The sequence below is a fragment of the Brachionichthys hirsutus genome, chromosome 17 (assembly GCF_040956055.1).
Source record: "Brachionichthys hirsutus isolate HB-005 chromosome 17, CSIRO-AGI_Bhir_v1, whole genome shotgun sequence".
NCBI lineage: Eukaryota > Metazoa > Chordata > Actinopteri > Lophiiformes > Brachionichthyidae > Brachionichthys > Brachionichthys hirsutus.
In genome coordinates, this window is record NC_090913.1 from 12,600,010 (window position 1) to 12,623,006 (window position 22,997).

The following is a 22,997-nucleotide window of genomic DNA, read 5'->3' on the forward strand; positions in this document are numbered from 1 at the left end:
CTGTGTTTCAGGGGGTGATGGGTTCTGGAGGGGGTCCGTTGGTTTCATGGCTCCGGTCTCTGACTTCCCCCTCCCCCCTTCATTGTTAGGCTTCTTAATGAGGGGGGCGGGGCCACAGGGCTGTGATTGACAGCTGTGTGTTCCTGTGTGCTGTACCTGACACCGACTGATGAACCCGTTTCGGGCTCCTTAGCTTCCGAAGTCAGGGCGCCCCCTACAGGCCGGGATGTCCGGATAGCAACTAGCTGATAGCATCAAGCAGCAGTCATCAACATCATCAGCAGATTTAAGATCCTATAATCAATAATAACCCGACAGACTCGACGCCAGTTCCATCTTATATTATCACATTATTTGTATTAAGCTTCAGCTGCTGAAACGTTACATGATGAAGAGGCCTCACATCATCATCACTTTTTACCTCGTTTCTGTTTCTCGTCTGATCAGACATGACTGGTTTTAGATTTAGATGTGGCCCAACAGATCTGAGATCTGATCCGGATCCCGTGTGTTTCCTCTGCCCTGCTCCGCGTCTGAAGGCACACACACACACACACACACACACACACACACACACACACACCTACACAAGGCTGCCTGATCACCGGTTTGGGATTCGAGCCTTAAAAACCCTCAAACAACGCCGCCTCCTTTACATTCCAGTGATGACGTCATTCCTCGTGATAAAATAAAACACAACATTAGTGTCAGCCTCGAAGCTCAACTTTCTCTCGGGAGCGTTCCAAATCAATCACGTGACGCGTGTTCCTTTCCGAAGGGGCGGGTGCTTCTAAATTGAGCTCGTCGGCTGATTGGCCGCGCTCACGCCGTTAAGTCCTGTGATTGGCTGCCGGGACGCGCTTTCTTGACTCAAACAGACGCGAGTCTCAGACATGAGCTTCGGTCTTCCTGCGTCACCGGCCGGGCGCGCGTGCGCGTGCGCGAGCGCGGAAGAGTCACAACATTTTGAAACGTTCTGTTTTTACGTTTTGTCTCAGACACCGGAGGACGCGCGAGAGGAGCGCCTGATTTACGCCACACCGGAGCCCGGCGGGTCGCCTCCATGTGGATATCAGTTCGGATCTCGTTGGTTTAAAAGTTTCCTGCAGGGAGACGCACAGGTGAGACTCATCTGTTTACCTTTTATTTATCCAATAGCGAGCCTCCTTTTTGTTTACTAACTCCACAGAAATCACATCAAAGGGAACACCTTTCAGCTGACTTTACCTGCGTGGATGTTCCAGCCTGAAAGAATCACATGTGTTTAGGTTTTACAATTCAACTTTAATTTATTGCCTTGTAAAAAGTGGAAAACAAAATCCAACAATCGATTAAGCTCAATAAAGCCGAATAAATGTTTGTCCGGCAAGCTCCGCCCTCGGCGGGCCGCTGCGGGCCTCTGCGGGCCGTGCGGGCCGTGCGGGCCGTGCGGGCCGCGGCCTCCGCAGGTACTCCGCTGATAAGAGCTGCTGCTAATTGTCGGCCTGCAGATCTCATCTAAATTGTAATGGCCTTCATTTGCACACAGTGTCGACGCATTTGCATTGCGTGTTTGGGCTCCTTCCCGTGGTTATGGAGATGAGCGCAGCTTTCTGCGGGCTGTGACGTGTCCGTTCGGTTTCACCGGGAGGCCGGCGGCCGCTTTCACCGCAGAAAAGCTGCTATTAGTGGGCTTTTAGCTGCTGAAAGCCCCCCCGGCGGATTATGGAAATTCTTGTCTAAACACAATGATTTGCGCAGTTTACATTTAACAGTTTATTCAGGCTGCACAAAAGTTTTATCTGCAGATATTTGTTTTCATACGCAAATTATTACCTTTAATCCCATTCAATTGTTTTTTTTATTTAATTCCACAATTGGCTGTAATTTTGAATTTTCAGATTTATTTAAGATAATTATTTTCCCACGCAAAAAATAACAGAAGTAAAAAGTACAATTTTAAAGTAAAAAAATATCAAACTGGTGTCTATTTTAATTAACAGAATAAGAAAATGAATTTTCTAAGAGGATAGAAGCCAAAAAAGAGAGAACGTCTAACCCAGATGTAAAACCCGAGGCCTTTATTAAAGTCCAGCTGTTTGGCGTCATCCGTTAAACGGACCCGTGAAGGAACCGCCGCCAGACCGAGACGGTTCACCGTGAAGGATTTCTTCGAGGTGCTGAGATCGATAATATATAAAGTTCAGGCCCGTCCGCCTCAATTAAACACAGAATGTAAATATAATCCTGTGTGTGTTTTATTTCATCAGGACGCAACAATTCATCTGAACCTAATTTAACTAAGTTAACTTTGAAGTCATTTAAAATGTCCTTTTATTCCGTTTCATCACGCAGACATTTGTTCGTTGCCCCCCCCGCAGGAACCGACCCAACCCGGGAGAGGCGCAGCTCTCCGCCCGTCCGGACTCCGGTCCCGCCGCGCCTCGAGCATGATGTCTTACCTCAAACAGGCCCCGTACGGGATGACCGGACTGGGCCTGAGCGGAACCGCCATGGACCTGCTGCGCCCGTCAGTGGGCTACCCAGGTACGGAGTAAAAGTACTTCTAATACTCCACGGAGGTATTTCAGCAGGAGAACCTCTGACAATAATTAAATCTGTTAACTCTGGTCGGTTAAAGATGAAACGGAAACCGGTCAGAAAGTGTTTCAAACCTCTTTTAATTATCGCGAAAACGAAACTAAAACGAATTCATTATTAATTTGTCTTGTTTTTAAATTTAAGCATCGATCTAACATTTTCCCGAAAATTAAAACATGTTGAAAATCTGAAAGTTGTTTCAAACGAATCCGAATGTAATCCGAATGAGAATGAGTCCGGTCCTTCCCGTCCCCCAGGCCACCCGCGCAAGCAGCGCCGGGAACGGACCACCTTCACCCGGACGCAGCTGGACGTCCTGGAGTCGCTGTTCGCCAGGACGCGCTACCCGGACATCTTCATGAGGGAGGAGGTGGCGCTGAAGATCAACCTGCCGGAGTCCAGGGTGCAGGTGAGGGGCCCGGGCCCGGGCCCGTGACGTCATCGGGCACCGTGAAACGCTTTGAATTCATTCGTTCGTTTACGGTTTAATGAACAGCTGATTAGAAGTTAGCCGATGTTGTTGTTGTTGTTTAGTCATTGGGCTGTCGATCAACGTCATCGACCTGACAGCAGTATTTAATCAATTCTGGATTGACAGGTGTCTGATAATCGATTTAAAGTCGACGCTTGTTAGATAGAAGACATTTCTATAATTATCTATTAACAATAAACATTTATTTAGATTCAATTATTCTAGGTAGTTTTTTTAAATTCTGGTTTTCCAGTTCTGAAATAAATAAACTCTTTATTTACACACGGAATAATGGTGTGAGTCGATCCTGTTTCTGTTTACATGTAAACACACCCCATGTTTTTATTGACTTCTCTCAGCGTCTGTTCTTGAGTTGAGGGGACGAGTTTAAATAAAATAAAATAAAAGTCCTCCGGGGGGCGACACGTTCCGGTTCACGTTCCGGTTCACGTTCCGGTTCACGTTCCGGTTCACATTCCGGTTCACGTTCCGGTTCACGTGTCTCACCTTTGTCGGGAAATGTTCAGACAGCACAAACAAACCTGACTTTATTCGTCCAGACGTGCCGCCTGTCTCCAGAGCGTCCTTATATGGATCTACTTCCTGTCGCCCTGCTGTTTACCTTACAGTTCAGTTCACATCACGCCGGTTCTAAAGCCGGAACGCCAGACACGTTCTTCTTCTGTGGTGTGTGAAAAGGAGTAGAATGAGACCCTAAAGGTCAAAGGTCAGAGCACCGCTGGGTTCTGACCTTCGGCCTCTCCTCCTCCTCAGGTCTGGTTTAAGAACAGACGGGCTAAGTGTCGGCAGCAGCAGCAGAGCGGCAGCGCCAAGGTGAAACCAACGAAGAAGTCGTCGCCGATGAGGGGGAGCCCCGGGTCAGAGAGCAGCGGCCCGTTCACCCCGCCGGTGGCGTCTAGCTCCGCCTCCTCTGTCTCCTCCCGTCTCGGGGGTCCTGCTCTCATCAGCTCCTCCCCCTCCATCGCCGCCCCGGTGTCGTCCATCTGGAGTCCGGCGCCCATCTCTCCAGCTCCGCCCACTCTGCCTGACGCTGCCGTCCCCACCAGCGCCTCCTGCATGCAGCGCTCCGTGTCGTCCTCCGGCAGTGGGGGGGCGCCGTCCTACCCGGTGTCCTACAGCCAGACGGCTGCGGCCTACGGCCAGGGTTACGCCCCCTCGGCTTCGGGGTCTTACTTCGGCGGCATGGACTGCGGCTCTTACCTGGCGCCGATGCACCCCCACCATCATCCACATCACCAGCTCGGCCCCATGACGGGACACGCCCACCACCACCTCGGCCAGACGGCAGGACCCCCCCATCACCCCCACCAGGCGTACGCCACGCCCGGCCTCGACTGTCTGGACTACAAAGAGCAGGCGGCGGCCTGGAAGCTCAACTTCAACGCCTCCGACTGTTTGGACTACAAAGACCAGGCTGCATGGCGCTTCCAAGTGCTCTGACTTCCTGTTTCTCTTCTTCTCTGCCTCTTGTCGTAGCCGGTTACCTTTCAAACATCCTTTTACAAACTCGAGCGAAATGTGAAGCGACTCGGCGCCGTTTTCTCGTCTGGGATTATTTCTCTCCTCCAGAACTCGAGGAAACCGAACAGGCTGAAACGTTTCTGAAGCCACCTGATTGGATTACGGTCCAGACTCCACCCACCGGACCCCGAGGGTGGAGTCTGGTTGCTTCCCGGTTCCTGTCCTCGTTTGTCCGGGGAACGATCCAGATGTTGGTGTTTTGAGTCAGACGCGCTGTCAGTGATGCGTTCAATGTCAGCTGTACGTTCTGTCCTTGCAATAAAGTTGTGTTCAAATGTCCACAGAAACCTTTATTCCTGAGGATCGGATCGTCTGATTGGTTCTACATCCGTAGGGCTAGCAAACATGTACGCCGGCATGCCGCTCTCTGATTGGCCATGATGACTTGAATCACGATTTTAATTAACAGCGGTCCGGTTCCTCTCGTCGTCCCCCAGCAGCTGGACAAACATGGCGCCCGGGACGCGTGTTTGTGGCGCCCCGTCCCGCCGGGCTCTACTGGCGACTAATCTTCAGGGCGTGTTCAGAGAAAGGACGCTCCTCTCTGAACAGCTGTTCCTGGCGCCCCTTTATCCGCCGCCGCTCCCCGTGGGGGTCGAACCTTTATTCCTCCTCTTTGTGGCAAAGTGATTCAGCGCCTCGCTGTCTTGGAGCGCCTTTGTGTCCCCCAGGGACCGCCACACCGGTCCTGATCGGACCAGGTCCCATAGAGGCGCCCACCTGCCGTCCAACAAAGTCCTGGACAGCAAGACGACCCGCTGATCCACCAGAGCCCGGGCCGGATGTTAGCGCCCGCTGGAGGCGGAGCAGAACCGAGTCCCGTCAGCTGATGGCGCCCACGAGGGAAGCCAAAGCATGTCCTCGCTGTAAAGCACGGCGTCTCAGCTGTGCCTGTGTTGGTTAGCGTAGCTTAGTCTGACGTAGCTAGCGAGTTAGCCATCGTAAATTCGGACCAACCGTCAACATCCGCCGCCATCAGCGAGTTCACGCTCGGCGAGAAAGGGAGGGGCCTCGGCGAGGCGAGCGGAGCAGCGATGTCACGGCGGGGGGGCCGCTTCATCTGCACGCCGGTAAACAGATTACGATGCGGGAGGGATTAGGGACCGCCGGCCCCTAATCCTGAGCGACTGTCAGCGGCCGACGTGTCCTGCACAAAATGGCTGCTTAAGAACCCCCCCCCCCCTCATGAATATTCATATCAGCGACGGGAAAGACAGACGGCCGACATCAAAGGAGGAGATTAGATGAGAGCAACCAAAGTCCAGAAACGTCTTTGTCTCGTCTGTCCCGTTGACCCTCTTATTTACTTCCTGTTTTATTCCAGTTCAAACTGCAGTTTCAGCGTTTCCTTTGATTTTAATCCTCAAAGCAAAGGAAAATAAAAACGATGAAATGGTTAGAATACCTGGGCCTGCTACCGATCGCTCTGGAGGTCGTTCTGGGGGTCGCGCTGGAGGTCGCTCTGGAGGTCGCTCTGGAGGTTGTGCTGGGGGTCGCGCTGGAGGTCGCGCTGGAGATCGCTCTGGAGGTCGCTCTGGCGGTCGCGCTGGAGGTCGCTCTGGAGGTCGCGCTGGAGATCGCTCTGGAGGTCGCTCTGGCGGTCGCGCTGGAGGTCGCTCTGGAGGTCGTGCTGGAGGTCGCGCTGGAGGTCGCGCTGGAGGTCGCGCTGGAGGTCGCGCTGGAGGTCGCGCTGGAGGTCGCTCTGGAGGTCGCTCTGGGGGTCGCTCTGGAGGTCGCTCTGGAGGTCGCTCTGGAGGTTGTGCTGGGGGTCGCGCTGGAGGTCGCGCTGGAGATCGCTCTGGAGGTCGCTCTGGCGGTCGCTCTGGCGGTCGCGCTGGAGGTCGCTCTGGAGGTCGCGCTGGAGGTCGCGCTGGAGGTCGCACTGGAGGTCGCTCTGGAGGTCGCACTGGAGGTCGCTCTGGAGGTCGCTCTGTAAGTTTTAAACGCTAGACACAAGCAGTTTGCTCCTTTATTAATGAAACAGCAATGGAATCGACTGCCGATCAATGACGCTGACGATGGACGGAACACACGGGGACGGTTCTGGACCCAAAGTTTCACACCCGCAGAACCGTCTGGCTGACGGGGGGGGCCCTCCGTGACACAAACGGCGACGGAAAATCTGTTTGTCAGGCCGTGGCTAAGCCTGATCTAATGGTTCAGAGGACTGGGGGCCGTACTTACCCGACTGACGGGGGGGGGGGGGCTTCAAAGGGGCCGCTACGGGGACGTTTCCCAAGGATTAACCCTTAAAGCAGCAGCAGAGGAGGAAGAAGAAGGAGCGCCGGCGCCTTCCAGGGAATCCCCATTAAGTCGAGTCCTGGAGCGCCGGAGAGGAATGTTCTGCTGATCCCGGCCCGGGTCGGCACTAATGGGAACACGTTTGATCTGAGGTCCGGTCATGTGACCTCGTTCCATCGCAGGTGGAAGGAGGTCAAATAATGAGAGTACGATGGCTTTGATTTTAAAATCAAGGCATTGAATTTGTAATTTTTCCTGATAAACGGTCCTGGAGGTCGCTCTGGAGGTCGCTCCGGGGGTCGCTCTGGAGGTCGCTCCGGAGGTCGCTCTGGAGGTCGCTCCGGTGGTCGCTCTGGAGGTCGCTCCGGAGGTCGCTCCGGGGGTCGCTCTGGAGGTTGCTCCGGAGGTCGCTCCGGTGGTCGCTCTGGTGGTCGCTCCGGAGGTCGCTCTGGAGGTCGCTCCGGGGGTCGCTCTGGAGGTCGCTCTGGGCGGGTTCCTCATTATTTGCCTGGACTCTGGCCTCTGGCGCTGCAGCGACGAGTCGGAGCAGGCGTTTGGGCGCCGGCTGCTCGGGCTGACTGACGGGCCGTGCAACACGACACCCCGGATTAAAGTCAGCAGAGCGTAACCGAACGCTGAGTCAGCGACTCAAAACGCTACTTAAAACCATTAAACACGTCGTCTACTGTCGGGTACTAGCACGAGGCTAACGCGTTAGCTCTGCCGCTACCTCTTCACCTGAGCCTCCCCTCCACGCTTTAACGTCTCGTCCTGCAGCACAAACGCAAACTTCCCTGTTTTTGCGTTTCTGATTCGCTTTCTTCAAACGCTGGAAGAAGTTATCATCTGGTAACCATAGCAACACATCAACATGCGAGGAAACATCAGGGGGTGAAAATGTGTCGTCATCATCATCATCATCATCATCATTATCAGACCCAGAAGGTTCGGTGCTGTTTCGTGGAGCCGTGGAACCAAACTGGACCGTCTGGGTCTCTGGATATGTGTGTGCGTGTACGTGTGTGTGTGTGTGTACGTGTGTGTGTGTGTGAGTACGTGTGTGTGTGTAGCGTGTGTGTGTGTGTGTACGTGTGTACGTGTGTGTGTGTGTGTGAGTACGTGTGTGTGTGTGTGTGGGTACGTGTGTGTGTGTGTGTGAGTACGTGTGTGTCTGTGTGTACGTGTGTGTGTGCGTGAGTGTGTGTAGCGTGTGTGTGTGTGTGTGTACGTGTGTGTGTGCGTGAGTGTGTGTAGCGTGTGTGTGTGTGTGTGTACGTGTGTGTGTGTGTGTGTGTACGTGTGTGTGTGTGTGTGAGTACGTGTGTGTGTGTAGCGTGTGTGTGTACGTGTGTACGTGTGTGTGTGTGTGTGTGTACGTGTGTGTGTGTGTGTACGTGTGTGTGTACGTGTGTACGTGTGTGTGTGTGTGAGTACGTGTGTGTGTGTGTGTGTACGTGTGTGTGTGTGTGTGAGTGTGTGTGTGTGTGTGTGCGTGAGTGTGTGTGTGTGTGTAATTAAAGCTGAAGCAGGCTTTGTGCTCTTTAAAGTGAACAGAGGGGTGTTAATAATTTGACCCCTTCAAATGTCTTTTAAGTGAGGGGGAGGAGGGAGTCGTTTGAAGAGCGAGCCCCCCCCCCCTTCTATCCTCTTTCATGCTCCGCGGCTCCGACCCCTCCTTGACAATCCTCCGGGCTCAGCGGTCGACCCGTGAAGGACAAGCTGCCTGGAACTGTTGGGGGGGGGGGTCACTCCTCTCTTCCAGCCCCCTTCCTTCTACTTACCATTCATTTCCTTTCTGGACAGGAAGTTGATCAGCATGTTTATGTTCTACTTTCACCGCGTCGGGCTGTTGTTGTTCTGCAGGGCGGGAGTTGACCCCAAAACAAGCTGGAGAATGTTTGTTTAGGAACAGCAGGAAAGGTCAGCCTCCATTTTCATTCTCCTTTTTTACTCTGCTCCTTTCACAAGGAGGAGCGTGAGGGAGCGCCGCGCTCCTCGCCTGGAGGAGGTGACGGCGGCGTCCATCCGTTCTTTGTGGTGATGTCACAAACACTCCCCCCATCAGACGGCCGGGGGCTCGACCTTCAGCAGGTGGCGTGTCCACGAGTCGCTCCGATCGGCTGCTGGGGGCGTGGCCATCTAACGTGATCTGTGATCACATGACCCCTCAAACCCTTAATGATGGTGAAAGACGAGACATTCTTCACGGGTCACTAAACGGACGGCTCCTCCAGTTGTCAGTGTTTTCAGGCGGGTGCTCTCCCAGTCCAGCCAGTCCATGATGGCGGGGGGGGGGGGGGATTAGGGTGTCCCCAGGTTGACAGACGTCTTGTCAGTGCACGTGTCTGGAATGCATTTCCGATCGACAGATGGCTGAACTCTCCAGAATTAATCCGCCTCTTCTCTGCAGACTCGTCGATGATACGTCTGTCGGTGGCGTCCTCCGCCAGGCCTCACCCAAAATGGCCGCAGGACTCGCAGCCGGGCAAGAGGGGACACGACGGCGTGGGCGTGTCGGCACGCCGGTGAGACTTTACAAAGGTTAAAGACGCCCAACCCTTCAGGACTGCTGTCCCAGAGGACGGGCTGAAAGGTTCACCCAGAGGTGAGCAACAAGGTGACAGGTGGGGGGGCGGGGGGGGGGCAGACGAATAATAGGGCACACAAGAGTCAACGTTTTCTCCAGATCTGGTTCTGGTCCGACCCTGATCCTGGACCTCAGCGGGACCATCAGACCAGACCAGCGTGAGGCTAATGCTAACGCTAATGAACTAGTCAGAGTATTAGCATTAGCTAACAGCGGGACGCGCCCCATCAGGTCAGGATCCATTATCCATAATCAATCGGCGACATGAGTGAGTGATTCTCTCCCGATGATGACATCATCGTTGAAAAGCGACGGCCTCCTCTGGATCCTGAAGGACGAGCTCTCCTCGTGGCGATGAGGAGGAGGAAGGCCTGGCGCCGTGGCGTTCCGGCCCGGAGACGTGATCTGAGGCGACAGACGTGAGAATTCCTCACATTGTTGCGTCGGTGCGAGGCCAAACGGCGAGGCCAAACGGCGAGGCCAAACGGCGAGGCCGCGCCTCTCCGGCCTGCGGATCGAGGACTCCACTCTGATTCGTCCGTCGACCATTAATCGGCGTGCAGACAGATGGCGCTGGCGCCGCCCCAGCACTTCAGGGCGTCTTCTATCAGCGCCATTCCAGGCAGATGGTGGAGTAAGTGTGATTGGCAGGGGAAGAGGAAGACGCCGCGAAGGGGCGGTTACTGTTGCCAAAGAGCGTGGGGCGGGGATGAGAGTGAGAGGGGCGGGACCAAAGGGTTGCCAAGAGTTGGCGCCTTGACAAGTGATGGGTTCAAGCCCCGTGCAAGAGATTTGTTTTGGGATGAAGGTTGTTTCCTGAAGCAGGAAGCAGATTGGGGTGGGGGCGGGGGTCGGGGGGTCGGGGGGTCGGGGGGTCGCTGCCATCGCTATCGGAGGTTCTGAACACCTTTTAATCCCGGGTCTCGGTCCCCACAGGAGTGCGGCGCCATCGCTGTCGCTGAGAGATCCACTGATGCGGCCTGCAGACGGGCAAGGCTCCGCCTCCAGGTCGGTGATGCAGGTGCATCGCAACCACCTGCAGTAAAATAGCAGATGGGGGCGGCGCCAGTCCCTCCCCCAGCTGTCCTGCCTGAGTCACGCAAGGAGGAGGGGCCAAACGAAATCTCAAGAACGGCGAGTTCAACCTGTGGTCTCCCACAATGCCCCTTGTTTCCACGCCGCTGATGTCATGGAGTTCCTCCCCCTCCGCGGACACACCCCTCTGGACACACCCCTCTGGACTCATCCCTCTGGACACACCCCTCTGGACAGACCCCTCTGGACATACCCCTCTGGACACACCCCTCTGGACACACCCCTCTGGACACACCCCTATGGACACACCCCTATGGACACACCCCTATGGACACACCCCTGATCAGGTGCACCACAGGTGGAAACAACTTGATATTTAATTGTGTCATTCGATTTCATTGTATGTGTCAGCAGATGATGATTAATAAAAGGATTTCATTTCATATTTAATAAATATAAAATTCAGGAATTCGAATTTACTGAGTTAGGATTAATTGTTAAAATATTTTTTTAACTAGTTTAATTTAATCAGCCAGTCAGGAATCCTCTTATTTTGATCCATCTTTAATAAAGGTTTTTAACTATTACACAATAATAAATGTTTGCATCATGGTTTCACATTTTTATATCCTGTTGATGACGTCATTCCAGTAGATCTTTCCGAAGAAGAAAATGAACACAATAAAGGAAGAACAGGATTTTCTCTCATCCTGCTTCGGAAAAATAAAGGTTGACGTCATTCAAAGGTGAAGGTGAAGCAGGACTGAACCGGGTCCGGGTCGCGTTCGATCCATCCCTTGTGCGTGTGGCGCCCCCTACTGGCAGCGCAGAGGTGTAGCAGCAACTCAGAGGGTTTAGAGAGGGCTTCGGCTCCGTTCCGCTGTGACGTCACCAGCAGCATTTCGACTGAAATCTCGCGTGAGTTAGTCAGATAGTGACGATGAAAGGGGTCGTTACAACCAAGAGCAACCAGAAACAATGAAATAGAGGAGGAGGAGGAGGAGGAGGAGGAGGAGGAGGAGGAGGAGGAGCAGGAGCAGGAGGAGGAGGAGGAATCGCCTGGATCTGAAGATCATTGTCCTGCATTCTTTGAGCGTTTCTGATTGGCTGAGACCTAAGGTGTGTTTTTGATGACCCTGGATGGGTTCTCGTCCTCTGGATGGACCCTGACTGTCCCCCGCTGTCCCCCGCTGTCCCCCAGCAGCCTCGTGTACCGGGATGTCCCTGAGGCCTGCATGGACCTTCACCTCGGACTGGGTCAGGGCTTCGGCGCCGTCACTCATTCATCCGTGCCCCCCCCCCCCCCATCCAGCATCCTGCCACTATTTTCATGTCCTCACAACGATGCTGGTCAGTAATGACAAAATAAACAGCACGCACACACACACACACGCACACACGTGCGCACACACGCGCACACACACGCACACACACACGCACAGACAGCTGGTGTAATCTGTATTTATACCTGGAAGGTGTTGCTGTCCTCACGTGACCCAAAAACACACTTGGATTCTCCACACCGTCGCATTCCCTGACCTCTGACCTCTGCAGTGACGTCATACGCCCTCTTTATTTAGGTGTGTGTGATGAATAAAACCTGTGATCACGTGTTGAAGCTTTATCAGTCCAGCAAGCTGCTGTTTACGTCCTCAGAATCTCATTAAGGGACTAGACCGGCTGCGGCGGTGCGTTCAAGGTGCAGGAGGCGCGACGGGAGGCGCGACGGGAGGCGCGACGGGAGACGCGACGGGAGGCGCGACGGGAGGCGCGACGGGAGACGCGACGGGAGGCGCGACGGGAGGCGCGACGGGAGGCGAAACTCGAGCCACGGCACCGTTTATGGTCGCCTCTGTTTCCGTCTCTCAGGAGTCTGCGTCAGAGGCCGTCACCGAACCGAACCGAACCGGACCGGACCGGGACCATGCTCACTCTGCTGGCCTCCATGTATCTGGTGACGCAGGCGCTTTCCTCGCAGGTGAGTCGAAAGGTGAGTCGGCCGACGGGCCCGCGCTGAACGCGTGTCTTTGAACGCAGCATGACGTGGATCCTGGTGAATCCACGGAGACAGGGCCCGTGTTTTTACGTCAGGTGTGAAACCTGACACCACCGTAACGCAGGTAGCGTCTGTTTCTCATCCCGTCATCATTCATTCTGTTAGACTCGATTCTCGATGGCAGCTTTGGCGAGTTGTTGAGCCAATCGGTGAAGCTGTCCGGCGTAATCGCTTCCGTATCCGGTGAGGTCTTCAAAATAAAAGCTCCGAGTGTGTCTTCATTGTGTGGACGTTTATTTCCCTCTGGAAAATAGTTCGTTCATTCATTAATCACTTATTCTCTGTAGGGTCACAATGTATTTATAGCACATAAAACAAATGATCAGTTACAATCAGCTATAAATATATATATATATAGTAATAACTAGATAATAATACAACATTAAGCTGTAAATTAATTAGGTTCATGTCGTGTCTGCTTGATAAGATCATGGTTGGTACGGTTTACGATGAAGCAGCAGCGTTGTGCTTTTATTTTGAAGTCCGCGTGACGTCCTTCCTGTTCTGAGATTATCAGCACCACGGTCAGCTCCGGTTTTAGCTCTGCACAAAGGGAAGCGGCGTTTCTGATTGGATGAGGGCTAAATAACGTCACTGATATCCTCCGCTCTGATTGGAGGATCGGCACCTCCCCCACCCCACTCAACCAGGGAGACATGAGGTTGAGAATATGCCTGTAGAACACAGGATTACAGGATGTTTACGAGGTCGTCGTTCTCGAGGGTTTCCGGGATGTTTTTAGGGATTAACTACAACAATAATGTCTGAGATTTGTTGTTTGCACGAGTCAAAGATTATTATTTATTTATTTGACACTTTACGGGAAATCGAGTGCCAACAAAAACAGATCACAGAATCAATCGTGCAGTTCTGCTTGTGTCCACGTGGGGGCGCTATCGTGCGGCATTCTGTGACATGAAGAGATTCGGGGGGCGGGCGGTCCCTCTTCCCTGGTGGGTGCGTCGAGCAGCGCGCGGAGCACCATGGGACATGGTGTCTTTTGTCCGGTGTTTTAGTAGGAACAGCCTGTGCTCGTGTGCCCTAAAGACTACAAGTCCCACTGCGCACGACGGGCGCTCGTTCCGCGTGACTCCACAGAAGGATAGAGGTGACCCCGCCGTCCAGTCCGACTCCGAGCAGGGACGCAGCGCCGCAGACTCCCGCAGACTCCCGCAGACTCCCGCAGACTCCGAGCTTAACATGGTGAGCGGGGCTCCAGCGGCGGGTTGTAACGCTAACGCGTCGGTCGGACCGGTCGTCACGGGTTCGGTTCGGTTCGGTTCGTGTTTGAAGGTTCGAGCCCGCTTCGTGGCGCTGTTAGCCGTTAGCTTCGCCTGCGGTGCTTGATGCCGGATCGGCTTCTGTAAATGGGATAAGTATAGGTTTTAAATTCGTTTTATGACGTCAGACTCTTCTGCCGTCCCCGTTTCAATGAGCAGACTGTGACGTCAGCGGCCGGATGTTTCGTTAACCGATGACGAGGGGAAATGTATCAGGTTTGAATCGATAAATCGAACTAGCGTTCAGGGTCAAGGTGACGGACGAGTCATTTTCTCCCGCCAGAGGCGCGCGCCGCGGTCACGTGACACCGTTCCGCTTTTCCCTTCGTGACGTAGAAGCCGTGACGTAGAAGCCAGGGTTTGGAAACACGAAGATCGGATGTAGACTTCCGGGGCAGCTTTTGACCCCCGCTCAGACAGAAACATTTGTTGTTGTTGTCGTCGTCGTGGCGACACCTGTCGGCTCCTCTCTGATGCAGGACGTATTGATTTATTGTATTTATTGTGTGCTGACGTCATCGAGGACATTTTCTGACTCTCCAAATGGAACCCGCCACAGCAGGACGGGGACGGGTGAGCGGCGTGTTTGACGGCGTGTTTGACGGCGTGTTTGACGGCGTGTTTGACGGCGTGTTTGACGGCGTGTTTGACGGCGTGTTTGACGGCGTGCTCGACGGCGTGTTCGACGGCGTGTTCGACGGCGTGTTCGACGGCGTGTTTGACGGCGTGCTCGACGGCGTGTTCGACGGCGTGCTTGACGGCGTGTTTGACGGCGTGCTTGACGGCGTGTTTAACGGCGCCTGTCGTTCCCTGCAGGCTGAACCGATCCGTGTCGTGGTGACCGGCGCCGCGGGCCAGATCGCCTACTCTCTGCTGTACGGCATCGCTAGAGGAGACGTGTTTGGGAAGGACCAGGTAAGGAAGCAGCCGAGGAGCTTATGTAACCTGCAGCTTATGTAACCCCGCCCCCCCCCCCCCCCCCGAAGCTGCAGCTGGGCGGGTGTTACATAATGACATCATGAATAATACATGTTAGAATGACGTCGGATCAGAGATGAAAGGGGGCGGTGCCTGCTGCTGGGCCTGTAGGGGGCCTGTAGGGGGCGCTGTCTGCTGGTCAATAAGCTCTGCTCTCCCCCCCCCCCCCCCGTCCAGCCCATCGTCCTGGTCCTGCTGGACATCCCCCCCATGCTGCCGGTGCTGGACGGCGTCGTCATGGAGCTGCAGGACTGCGCCCTCCCCCTGCTGAGGGGTGCGTGAGTCCTGCTTTAGACTGGGGGGGGGGGGGGTCATCAGGGGGCGGGGTTAGGGTTAGTAAAACTCAACCAATCGGGAAGCGGCAACAAAAGCTTCATCAGAGGCTTTTCAAAGAAACCCGATCTAAATGTTTCTACGCATTCAGTTCAGATAGCTAGCTTTAAGTTAGCGCCCAGGCTAAGGGAGCCGTGCGTGTGTGCGTGTGCGTGTGCGTGTGCGTGTGCGTGTGCGTGTGTGCGCGTGTGCGTGTGCGTGTGTGCGCGTCTCCTCCATGACCTCGCTGCTGCCGGAGGAGGCTCTAAAACGCTTCCTCTGGTTGGTCGATGGCTCAGCACCACGGCAGCCAATCAGAGCAGCGCTGGACGTTACGAGAACGAGGGCGTGAACCTTTGGCCGAAGTCCGTCCTGATGGCAGCAGACGTTACCTGAACAAACAGGAGATGGAAATATCAATACTCCTGATCAATAACGCTCCATCAGCTCCCGGGGCGTGGCCACGGTCTCTGATCCCGATGGGGGAGGAGCCTCATTGGTTGTTGACGTATCAATAGCAGCTTCGGTGCACAGCTGGTGGAGCCGCTCATCGATAGTGATCGCTACGGTAACCTTAACCCCTCCTCCACAGACGTGATCCCCACCGACAAGGTGGAGGTGGGCTTCAAAGACGTCGACGCCGCCATCTTGGTGGGTTCCATGCCCAGGAAGGAGGGGATGGAGCGGAAGGACCTGCTGAAGGCCAACGTGGCCATCTTCAAGACGCAGGGCGGAGCTCTGGAGAAGCACGCCAAGAAGACCGTCAAGGTGGGTGCCCCCCCCCCCCCCCCCGTGTTCTGTTGGGTTCGGGTTAGTTCTGGAGGGAGAGCAGGAACACGTAGGATCAGTCTGATGGGGACGCTTGATTTCCATGTCAGGTTCTGGTGGTGGGAAACCCGGCAAACACCAACTGTCTGATCGCCTCCAAGTCGGCTCCATCCATCCCCAAAGAGAACTTCTCCTGCCTGACCCGACTGGACCACAACAGAGCCAGCGCCCAGGTACGCAGACCCGGCCCACCAGGCGTTAGCCTTAGCCCGACTGGACCACACCAGAGCCAGCGCCCAGGTACGCAGACCCGGCCCACCGGGCGTTAGCCTTAGCCCGACTGGACCACAACAGAGCCAGCGCCCAGGTACGCAGACCCGGCCCACCGGGCGTTAGCCTTAGCCTAGCGTTAGCGCTGCCACACACAGGATGCTGAACTGGAGCACACTAAATGATGGGCTGGCGGGCTACATGGCGGTTAGCTAGCTGTAATACCGTGGTCTGTCCTCAGGTGGCGATGCGCTGCAGCGTGTCCTCAGACAAAGTGAAAAACGTCATCATCTGGGGAAACCACTCCTCCACCCAGTACCCCGACGTCCATCACGCCAAGGTCAACGCCCACGGCGGCGAGGTGCCCGTGTACGACGCCGTCAAGGACGACGCCTGGCTCCACGCCGGCTTCATCTCCGTGAGCGCTCGCCGCGTCCTCGCTGCTGCACCCTTTCACTTCCTGTCTCCTTCACAAAGCGTCTCTTCCGTGTCGTCCTGCAGACGGTGCAGCAGCGCGGCGGCGCCGTCATCAAGGCCAGGAAGCTGTCCAGCGCCATGTCTGCCGCCAAGGCCATCTGTGACCACATGAGGGACATCTGGTTCGGCACCAAGGAGGTCAGTGAACCCGGCAGGCCGCAGGACTCGGGTTCACCCCCGCGTGTTGATGACATCATGAATGTAACGGAACTAGACATCTCGAGGGGCGGGTCCAGAGCGGATACATTTACATCGGCGCGGTTCTTCTGCTGATTGGCTGAAGTCACAAGGACAACCTGATGATGTCACAAAGAGGCGGAGCCACGCTCGGTTCTGCTGCGGGTCCAGACTGACCGTTGTTTCTGCCGGCAGGGCGAGTTCGTCTCCATGGGCGTGTCCTCCAGCGGAAACGCCTACGGCATCCCGGAGGACCTGATCTACTCCTTCCCTGTGCAGATCAAGGTGAGGCCGTCCGATCAGTGACAGCACTCAGTGATTGGCTAATTGACGCCCCCCTGCCCTCCCCCGTCCTCCACAGAACAAATCCTGGAAGATTGTGGGGGGACTCCCCATCAATGATTTCTCCCGTGCCAAGATGGCCGCCACGGCGGAGGAGCTGGTGGAGGAGCGGGACACCGCGGTCGAGTTCCTGTCCCAGTGACTGTCCCGCCAGCAGCAGGGCCCCCTGAGGGGGGGCTGCTCGCGGCTATGAAGACCCCGCCCCAGCCGCTGTGTGTGTGTGTGTGTGTGTGTTTGCGTCTCCAGGCCCCCCCCCCCCCCCAATGACACACTAGCTGTCCAGAAACTAACTGAACAAGTTCTACCAATAAACCGAGTCAAGCAAACCGGGCGTCTTTATTGAAGCATCCGGGTCCAGATCAGGACGTCGCGCCGACGGGGGCGGACCTTCACCCAGACAAGTCTGGGGAGAAAGTCGGGACCAGTCATCGTCAGCCAATCAGCTGTCAGTTCAGAGCGTTTGAGCACAAACAGCAGAGAGAGAGAGAGAGAGAGACGCTCTCCTCTCATTGGCTGGAATAACGTTAGGACCCTCCCACCCGTTTCATTGGTTCCCGCTCAGGTGATGAAGACCACGGGACGCAGCTCATCAGGCATCGTCCTGTTCTACTGTCGGTGTTCATATTGATGATGGATTTCTATTCATTATTGATCCCTGCTGATCGGCATTGATCACATGATTCTCCATTTGATACATGCGAGGACTTTATTGTCTTCCCCCCCCAATCTGTGGGGGGAGGACGACCGAGAGGACGACCGAAGACTCGCTTTAGAGGACGACAGAGAGGACGACCGAAGACTCGCCGACACTCTGGCGCCCTGACTTTGAACTCATTTCTACATTTCTATGAAACGGTGAGACGCTGCTCGTCCGTCTGAGACGGACACGATGAAGGTCGGTCAGTGTCCCCCTTTAGCCGTCTAAACCAGCGTCCCCAGCAGGAAGGACAACGACGCTCCCAGCGCCAGACCCAGAACCAGGAAGAAGCTCATCAGAGAACCGGCCATCTCACAGTCGTTGGACTTCACCAGCCTGGGGAGACAGAAACACCGATCAGAGGCAGGATCCAGGGGAGGTCGGAGGTCACGCCAGGGTCAAGCCGGGGTCACGCCTACAAAGGTAAATCTCACCGGCAGACATTTCCAGAAATGCGTCCCAGGAAGTGAGACTCACTGCGGGGCGTAGGCCATGCAGAGCGTCGCCAGGTACCCGTTGGAGAAGGAGAACGACGCCATGATGACGACGAAGACCAAGTCGTGGCTGAACAGGACGACCAGCCTGGAGTCCTCGATGTTACACAGCATGAGGAGAGGGACGAAGACCAGGCGGGAGACGATGGCGCCGGGGAACAGCTTGCTGTCCTTGGACGGCTGCAGAAGCATCAGCGGAGACAGCGAAGGACTCGTTCAGAGGCGGGGACAGCGAAGGACTCGTTCAGAGGCGGAGACAGCGAAGGACTCGTTCAGAGGCGGGGACAGCGAAGGACTCGTTCAGAGGCGGAGACAGCGAAGGACTCGTTCAGAGGCGGAGACAGCGAAGGACTCGTTCAGAGGCGGAGACAGTGAAGGACTCGTTCAGAGGCGGGGACAGCGAAGGACTCGTTCAGAGGCGGGGACAGCGAAGGACGCGTTCAGAGGCGGAGACAGCGAAGGACTCGTTCAGAGGCGGAGACAGCGAAGGACTCGTTCAGAGGCGGGGACAGCGAAGGACTCGTTCAGAGGCGGGGACAGCGAAGGACGCGTTCAGAGGCGGAGACAGCGAAGGACGCGTTCAGAGGCGGAGACAGCGAAGGACTCGTTCAGAGGCGGAAACAGCGAAGGACTCGTTCAGAGGCGGAGACAGCGAAGGACGCGTTCAGAGGCGGAGACAGCAAAGGACTCGTTCAGAGGCGGAGACAGCGAAGGACTCGTTCAGAGGCGGAGACAGCGAAGGACTCGTTCCCGGAGACGGGACTCACCCACTGGACGAAGGACGGGGCGAGGCGGCCGGCGAAGTCCATGGCGTTGAAAACGATGAAGCAGCAAACGCAGGTGAAGACTCTGACTGAAAGGCGGAGCAGAGCGAGGTTACAAGCAGCCGGGGCGGGCTCCTTCATAGAACCTCCGCCTAGGACCCACGTCCAGCAGGACGTAGGACAGGAACAGGCTTTGAAGTCTCACCCCAGGCAGCGTTGTCCTCGTAGACCGTCTGCACTCGCACCGTGATCGCAGGAAACACGGACAGCGTGACGGCGAACACGGACGTCACGCACAACGCCATCAGCCAGATCTGCTGGTTCAGAGACTCGCCGTCAGCGAGGACGATGAGACACGACATGAAGCCCCCAGGTCGATAGCAGGCCTCATGAATATTCATATCATTGTTCCTGAGTTCACCTTCTTGAAGACGGCGAGGACGGAGGAGCGCGGCGGCGTCTGGGTCGTGACCTCGGGGACTTCAGCGTCCTCTAAGACGTCTCTGTCTTCAAATGAATCACAAATCACAGAATGAAACTGGAACCACCGAGCAACGCGGACGCTCGATGTCCGAGGACGCGGAGACGGACGCTCGATGTCCGAGGACGCGGAGACGGACGCTCGATGTCCGGGGACGCGGAGACGGACGCTCGATGTCCGGGGACGCGGAGACGGACGCTCGATGTCCGAGGACGCGGAGACGGACGCTCGATGTCCGAGGACGCGGAGACGGACGCTCGATGTCCAGGGACACGGAGACGGACGCTCGATGTCCAGGGACACGGAGACGGACGCTCGATGTCCGAGGACACGGAGACGGACGCTCGATGTCCAAGGACATGGGGACGGACATGTGACGTCCAAGTTTGTTTTGTCTGATGGTTAGCGGTTTGCTGCGTGAGGACCAATCAGAGCCGACCTTTGCTGCAGAGGAGCTGCTGCTGCTTCTCTTCATCAGACGGACTCCGGTTCATGTGAAAACGAGCAAATTCCTGCGGGGGGGACGCACACGAGGAATAAGTGAGTACCGGTTCCGGGTCCGTCCAGCAGCGCGCCGCGGCTCAGCGGCGCCACCGTGCCCCCTCACCAGGTGCGGCAGCAGCAGGTAACACATCAGGGCCCCCAGCGTGGCCACGCACGGCGTGATGAAGTAGCCCAGCGCCGCGGACCTTTTGTCAGCGTTACCTGGACACCAGAAGAGACGGCACGCCATCCTGAGAGAGAGACATGGGAGGACGTGTCCTCCTCGCCGCTCAGCTGCAGGAAGCCGGTTCACTCACTCAAGATGGAGAAGAGCATGGCGACGGCGGCGAACATCCCGGCCAAACCCTGACCGGCCATGAAGAGAGAGCTGTAGGCGGGAGGAAACAGGCCGACCACGCCGAACAGGCTGCCCTGCAGCACCGCGCTGAACGCTGCGCCACACACACGCACACACACACACACACAGTGCAGGTGTTACCGTTTAGATTCGACCCTTTATTACGTCACTAATTCATGAAAGGGATTAAATAACACGAGCCGATCGATGGATGAGGGATCGTGTGTCAACCCACTGCTGATGAACCAGATGGTTGCCATGGTGATGGAGAAGAAGGCGTCTGAATGCATGGGGACATGGACCAGAGTTGCTGTGAGGGAGAAGAGGACGAAGATGGCAGTAAAGCTGACGGCCACACGGAGGCGCTCTCTCACCCTGGTGAGACACAAAATCATCAAATCATCATCATCATCATCATCATCATCGTCATCATTTATTCTTCCTCAGAGGAGGCCACATTAACTCACCACTGATACAGGAAGGAGTTTAGTAGCGTGAACAGCAGCAAGGGCAGCTGGGAAAGCAAGGCCATCCAGCTGTCATAGTTGTAGTCTTTAGTTGCGTGTGTGCCGTTAGAGGTGACGTTAGGAACCGCGAGGCGTTTGTTAAAATACTGCGACAAAGGGAAAAAACAGTTATTGGGGGTTTCACTGTGTGGACCCGGACTGTACAGGCCTGCGATAAATTACATTTTACATTTCATCATTAGTTTTTCTGGTGCCTTTTTGTGATATTTAATTAATTTGTCAGGAAATCAGGAATATTTTGTGTTGAATCTGCCACAGATCCAGAATAAAATCCAGATCCGGATGAAATGGTTTCTCTTCTCAATAGATACTGGCCTCAGGTTAACGGGTTTAAAGTCGTGTTAAAGTTCATGTCATTAGCGCACGTTTGTGATGTCACAATAAACTGCAAACAAACACAACAACAAAAATAAAGCATCAGTTCACAGATCAAATAAAATGTTTGAAGATGAGCAGCATGTGTGGCGTCATGGACATTATCCTGCAACTGTTCCGCTCCTTCATCGCTAAGAGGAAGGAGCAGGAGGAGGAGCAGGAGGAGGAGCAGGAGGAGGATCAGGAGGAGGAGAAGCAGGAGGAGGAGCAGGAGGAGGAGGAGCAGGAGCAGGAGGAGGAGCAGGAGGAGGAGCAGGAGGAGGCGCAGGAGGAGCAGGAGGAGGAGCAGGAGGAGGAGCAGGAGGAGGAGAAGCAGGAGGAGGAGGAGGAGCAGGAGGAGGAGGAGGAGCAACAACACCTGAGTCGCGGTGATGAAGAAGTTCCAGGGCAGCAGGACTCCCAGCCCGAGCACAAAGATGATGACGGCTACGACCCGGCCGCTGTGGAGACAGAACCGGCTTCACTTCCAGCGGGGCTTCACGGCGAGACGCGGGACAGGAAGTGGACTCACCGGTCAGCCGGAGGCGTGGCCCCCTGCAGCATCCTGCTTCCTGTTCAGCCCCGAGCGACAGGCCCTTCAGTGCCAAAGATCAATATCCTGATCAGACGGGTTCTGTGTGAGGAACCGTGTCCCCGACCCGTTGGGCGTGTGGTTCTGATGTCATTAGTTCCTGAACCGGTTATTAAGTCCCCCCCCAGCCTATCAACAATAGGGCTGCTAAATACTTTAAAGTAATACACGTCATAGATAATAACTCCTCCCCCCGAGGCTCGCCTGGTGACGTCATCTCCGTGTTCTGCGCACCAGCCGTGACCCGGTTGGATCCAGTCTGGGGGGACTTTTGGGTCTCTGGTGTCCCTCAGATCTCATCATTAAAGACTTCTTTGTTCTTCTCTAAGACATTTATTTGACACCTGTCAGGTGAGCTGCGGTCCAGCCCACGCGGCGCTCATAAGAACATTTTAAACTAATTATGAGTTCTATTCCTTAACACAACGGTCACTATAAAGCGCGCCCCTGAAGACGCTCGTTCATGGAATAAGAGGAGCTCACCTGAGGGTCGCGCGCGTTCACCGTGTCGGGCGGACAGGTGAGAAGCTGCTGCAGGTGCTGAGGAGGACTGCGGGGGCTTCCGGAGCCTCGCGCTCTTTTCAGGAATCCCGGGCCGCCGCCGTGCACGTGCCGTGCACGTGCTGCTTCTCGTGTCGCGTAATTGTTCCTTTTATTTGCCAGTTTGGGAAGCAGGCTGGGGCGGTTGCTTTCATCGCGTTCTCATCAGGTGACTTTGGGAGTCAACGTTGACATTAGCTTAAAAAATGTTTTAAATCCAGACGCATTGTATGACAAGAAGTGCAACCGAATTTTAAAATGGCTACAAATAAAACTTAAGAGGAAAAGTACAGACAAGACGTGGATGGAGAGACGCGTCTGCCGTTGAATTCATAAAACCACAGCGATAAAGATAAAAACACGACGTGGATCTGGGTCAGAGTCACGTGGAAAATAACCATTGATCAGCGTTTCATAAAATAAACCGCCACGTGGGAACACTGCCGCGTTCCGCGTTCCTGTTTGAGGGAAAGTTCGTTTATTGTCCATCTTTGCACGATATTTATACTCCTTCGTGTTTGCTCGACTTTAGTTTTGGTCTAACCTCCTAATAGCGTCTCTAAAGTGGGCCATAAGCTTCGGCTCAATTT

General features: G+C 55.2%; 3 protein-coding genes across 4 annotated transcripts; 2 read left to right on the forward strand and 1 right to left on the reverse strand.

Moving 5' to 3' along the window:
• Positions 1-1,008: 1,008 nt before the first annotated feature.
• On the forward strand, positions 1,009-4,799 carry LOC137906431 (homeobox protein OTX1 A-like). The gene is made up of 4 exons (XM_068750693.1): positions 1,009-1,121; positions 2,361-2,526; positions 2,838-2,989; positions 3,827-4,799. The coding sequence occupies exons 2-4, from the start codon at positions 2,430-2,432 to the stop codon at positions 4,511-4,513; spliced, it is 936 nt and encodes a 311-aa protein (XP_068606794.1). The 5' UTR covers positions 1,009-1,121; positions 2,361-2,429; the 3' UTR covers positions 4,514-4,799.
• A 7,582-nt stretch (positions 4,800-12,381) lies between these two features.
• LOC137906395 (malate dehydrogenase, cytoplasmic-like) lies at positions 12,382-17,443 on the forward strand. Of its 2 annotated transcripts, none has more exons than XM_068750655.1 (9): positions 12,382-12,435; positions 14,610-14,708; positions 14,949-15,045; positions 15,676-15,851; positions 15,962-16,084; positions 16,363-16,539; positions 16,623-16,736; positions 16,971-17,060; positions 17,137-17,443. In XM_068750655.1, the coding sequence occupies exons 1-9, from the start codon at positions 12,382-12,384 to the stop codon at positions 17,257-17,259; spliced, it is 1,053 nt and encodes a 350-aa protein (XP_068606756.1). In that variant the 3' UTR covers positions 17,260-17,443. The 2 variants fall into 2 exon arrangements, with proteins under 2 accessions (XP_068606756.1, XP_068606757.1); XM_068750656.1 differs by lacking the exon at positions 12,382-12,435 and adding an exon at positions 13,621-13,716.
• A 469-nt stretch (positions 17,444-17,912) lies between these two features.
• Positions 17,913-21,839, reverse strand: LOC137907139 (equilibrative nucleoside transporter 2). Its single transcript, XM_068751451.1, has 12 exons — positions 21,808-21,839; positions 21,655-21,736; positions 20,862-21,007; positions 20,626-20,769; positions 20,354-20,481; positions 20,161-20,258; positions 19,993-20,065; positions 19,494-19,579; positions 19,278-19,386; positions 19,076-19,161; positions 18,292-18,488; positions 17,913-18,150 (listed from the first exon to the last, which is right to left on the reverse strand). The coding sequence occupies exons 1-12, from the start codon at positions 21,837-21,839 to the stop codon at positions 18,039-18,041; spliced, it is 1,293 nt and encodes a 430-aa protein (XP_068607552.1). The 3' UTR covers positions 17,913-18,038.
• Positions 21,840-22,997: the final 1,158 nt, after the last annotated feature.